This window comes from Crocuta crocuta, unplaced genomic scaffold (genome assembly GCF_008692635.1).
Source record: "Crocuta crocuta isolate KB4526 unplaced genomic scaffold, BGI_CrCroc_1.0 scaffold443, whole genome shotgun sequence".
Taxonomy (NCBI): domain Eukaryota; kingdom Metazoa; phylum Chordata; class Mammalia; order Carnivora; family Hyaenidae; genus Crocuta; species Crocuta crocuta.
In genome coordinates, this window is record NW_027529446.1 from 1253852 (window position 1) to 1256431 (window position 2580).

At 62.8% G+C, this 2580-nt stretch overlaps 1 protein-coding gene across 3 annotated transcripts in view; it reads right to left on the bottom strand.

Annotated features, from left to right (window-relative positions):
* Positions 1 to 510: 510 nt before the first annotated feature.
* Positions 511 to 2580, bottom strand: part of MOB3A (MOB kinase activator 3A) — a 21388-nt gene continuing 19318 nt past the window's right edge. For all 3 annotated transcript variants that reach the window (XM_077760674.1, XM_077760673.1, XM_077760675.1), the window contains one exon: positions 511 to 1486. In XM_077760674.1, coding sequence (XP_077616800.1) covers positions 1457 to 1486 — 30 coding nt within the window. In that variant the 3' untranslated portion in view covers positions 511 to 1456. The remainder of the gene's footprint in view (positions 1487 to 2580) is intronic.

Below are 2580 nucleotides of genomic sequence, written 5' to 3' on the forward strand. Positions count from 1 at the left end.
CCCCTTCACCTGCGGCCGCTTGCCGAGACCCAGGCCTGGGGGCCCCGAACCCGCCGCACGTGCGTTTGAGAGGGACGCCGTTTCTCGCACAGAAGGAGCGGTGGGCGCGAGCGGCTCAGGTGTCCGCCCGGAGCTGGCAGCCGCCTCGAGAACCCTCGCGTTTGCCCCGTCACCCCGCCCGGGGCTCAGCGCTTCCCGGCTCCTTGCACACAGCACAGGGGCAGAGCTGAAATCGGGCCTGAGCACTGGCGACAACTGACAAAAGAGAAGCGAGGGAAAGAGCACGTGCCTTCCCCACGGGGTCTCAGGCTGCTTTCCAGAGACTTCCATCCTGACCATCCTACCCACCCCCACCCCATGAAACCCTAATCTCACAAGGCTGTGTGTCTGTTTACCTCCTTGGGGCACTCTGGCGGGCCACTGGCCCCCGGGACATCCCGGCTCCCTCGCCCCTGGGGACGAGGACAGTCTCCTGCCAGGAAAACGGAAAGGACCACCGGCAGCCACGGGTACAAAAATGGCACAATTTATTCTGCTGCCCGGGTGGGAACACCCGTGGGCGGGAGGGTGCGGACGGTCCCTGTCACCGTCCCCGCCTGGCCGCGCGGCGGGAGCAGCTGGGAAGCCTGGGGCGCACAGTGGTTCTGGGTCTGGCTGTGGTCTTGCATCTGAAGGGGCTACATTCGATCAGACGGTTTCCTGGCCCCGGGAGGCGGTCTTGCCAGGCCCCCTGGAGCTGGGCCCCGGAGGCTTCTGGAAGGACCGGAGCCAGAGCTCACGTTAACTGCACTTGTTTGGTGTCGGGTGACGGCGCCCCTCACGTCCGCGAGCATCCCAGACACCTGGAGGTACTCAGAGTCGGTGTGGTCCACGCTGGAAGGGCAGCCACAGCAAGAGGCCACGGAGGCTGTGAGGGCGGGTGGGGAGGGGGTGCAGGGAGGCAGTAGCTCCCTGACTCAGCCTGCTGTTCAGACGGGCGAGGGGGATTTTCTAAAGGTGGGGCGGACTCACTTACAGGAAAAGCAAAATCGTATCGTTCATGATCCTCAAAGGGCCCGGGGAGGCTGGGAGGCAGATGCGGGGTCCCTGTCGTACCTGCCGTGAAGCAGATGCGGGGCCCCCAGGCGCTGGCTGCCCACGGGGCCCAGGTCTGCGCCGACCCACAGGGCAGACGCCAGTGGTTTACATACACAGTGGGTTTTCCCAGGTGCTCAGCACATACAACCATGGAGACCAAGTTCAATGCCGGCCGAGGAGACGGCTCAGGGTGGCCGTGTGCAGACCCACAGCTGCTGCATCTGGACTGGGGAGGACTGGACCCCGGCACTCAGCGCAGCCACGACAGCACGGAGCTCGATCACTTGCTGGGCTTTCTAGAAAGCACGGGCACATGTTCCGGAGACGTGGCCCTCTGTCTCCTGGGCACTGCCTCGGTGGCCGCGGGGCTGAGCGGCGCTCAGTGGCACATCCGCGCAGTCATTTCTTTCTGTTAAGCACAAGCGGGATGTCAGGTTGACAAGAGGGATGGAAACCACACCCTAATGAAGAAGCAGCAGATCCGTCTCAAGGGACCCGCAGGCTTCACTTAACGCCAAACCTTACAAACAACGGGACAGATAACGGGGCGGGAAGCCATTTCTCTGCAGGGCCAGAGACACAGTGGTGTCGAGGGAGAGCGGCCGCAGCAGCGTGTGAAGAACTAAGTGCCTGCGTGCCAATAAAACTTTATTCACAAAACCAGGCGGTCAGCCCAGGGCCACTTTACTGATTTGTGCTGCTACGGTGGCTTGCCCACTGGAAGAAAACTTCCGGAAAGCAGCCTGGAAATGACGAGGAACACCCTGATACAAACTTCAGACCCGGCAATGGCAGTGCTGGGAACCTGTCCCAACAGACGAGTGACAAATGCAAAAAAGCAAGGCCTGAAGACCCGCTGCCACGCCCTAGGAGACGGCGAGAGCCTCGGCGTGCGGGGACAGCGAGGGGTCAGCACGAGCCGCTTCCTGCACGGTGCAGCCTGCGACGTCCCGCGGGCCCCAGCGAGAACTCCAAGCGTCGACACGGGACGAATGACGAGGGAATCAAGACACGAAGGTAAAACAACAAAACCCCGAGGTGCCCGCGTGGCTCACTTGATTGAGCGCCCACCCAACTCTTGATTTCAACTCAGGTCATGATCTCACAGTCGTGAACTCGAGCCCCACACCGGGCTCCGTGCACAGAGCTTGCTTGGGACTCTCTCTCTCTCTGCCCCTCCCCCACTCCGTCTCTCAAAAGAAATAAACACTGAAAAAAAAAATTCATTGCTTGGTCTCCGGCCAGGCTGTGACGACGAGGGCCTGGTCACAGGCCACTGGCGTTTGTGGGGTGGCCTCCCAGGGGCCCCGAGGACGCGGCAGCCGCATCCCCGGCCTCCCGAGCCTCCCAGCAGGCGACGGGGAGCGACAGGAGCCAAAAACAAGCCCAGCGGCGGGTCCCCCGCGCCTGGCGGGAGTCCAAACGGCCCACTCTATTCCAGCGTCACCGAGTCACGAATTTGGGCCCAGACCCGACGGACGCCCCTCCGCCCCCCTCTGCTGA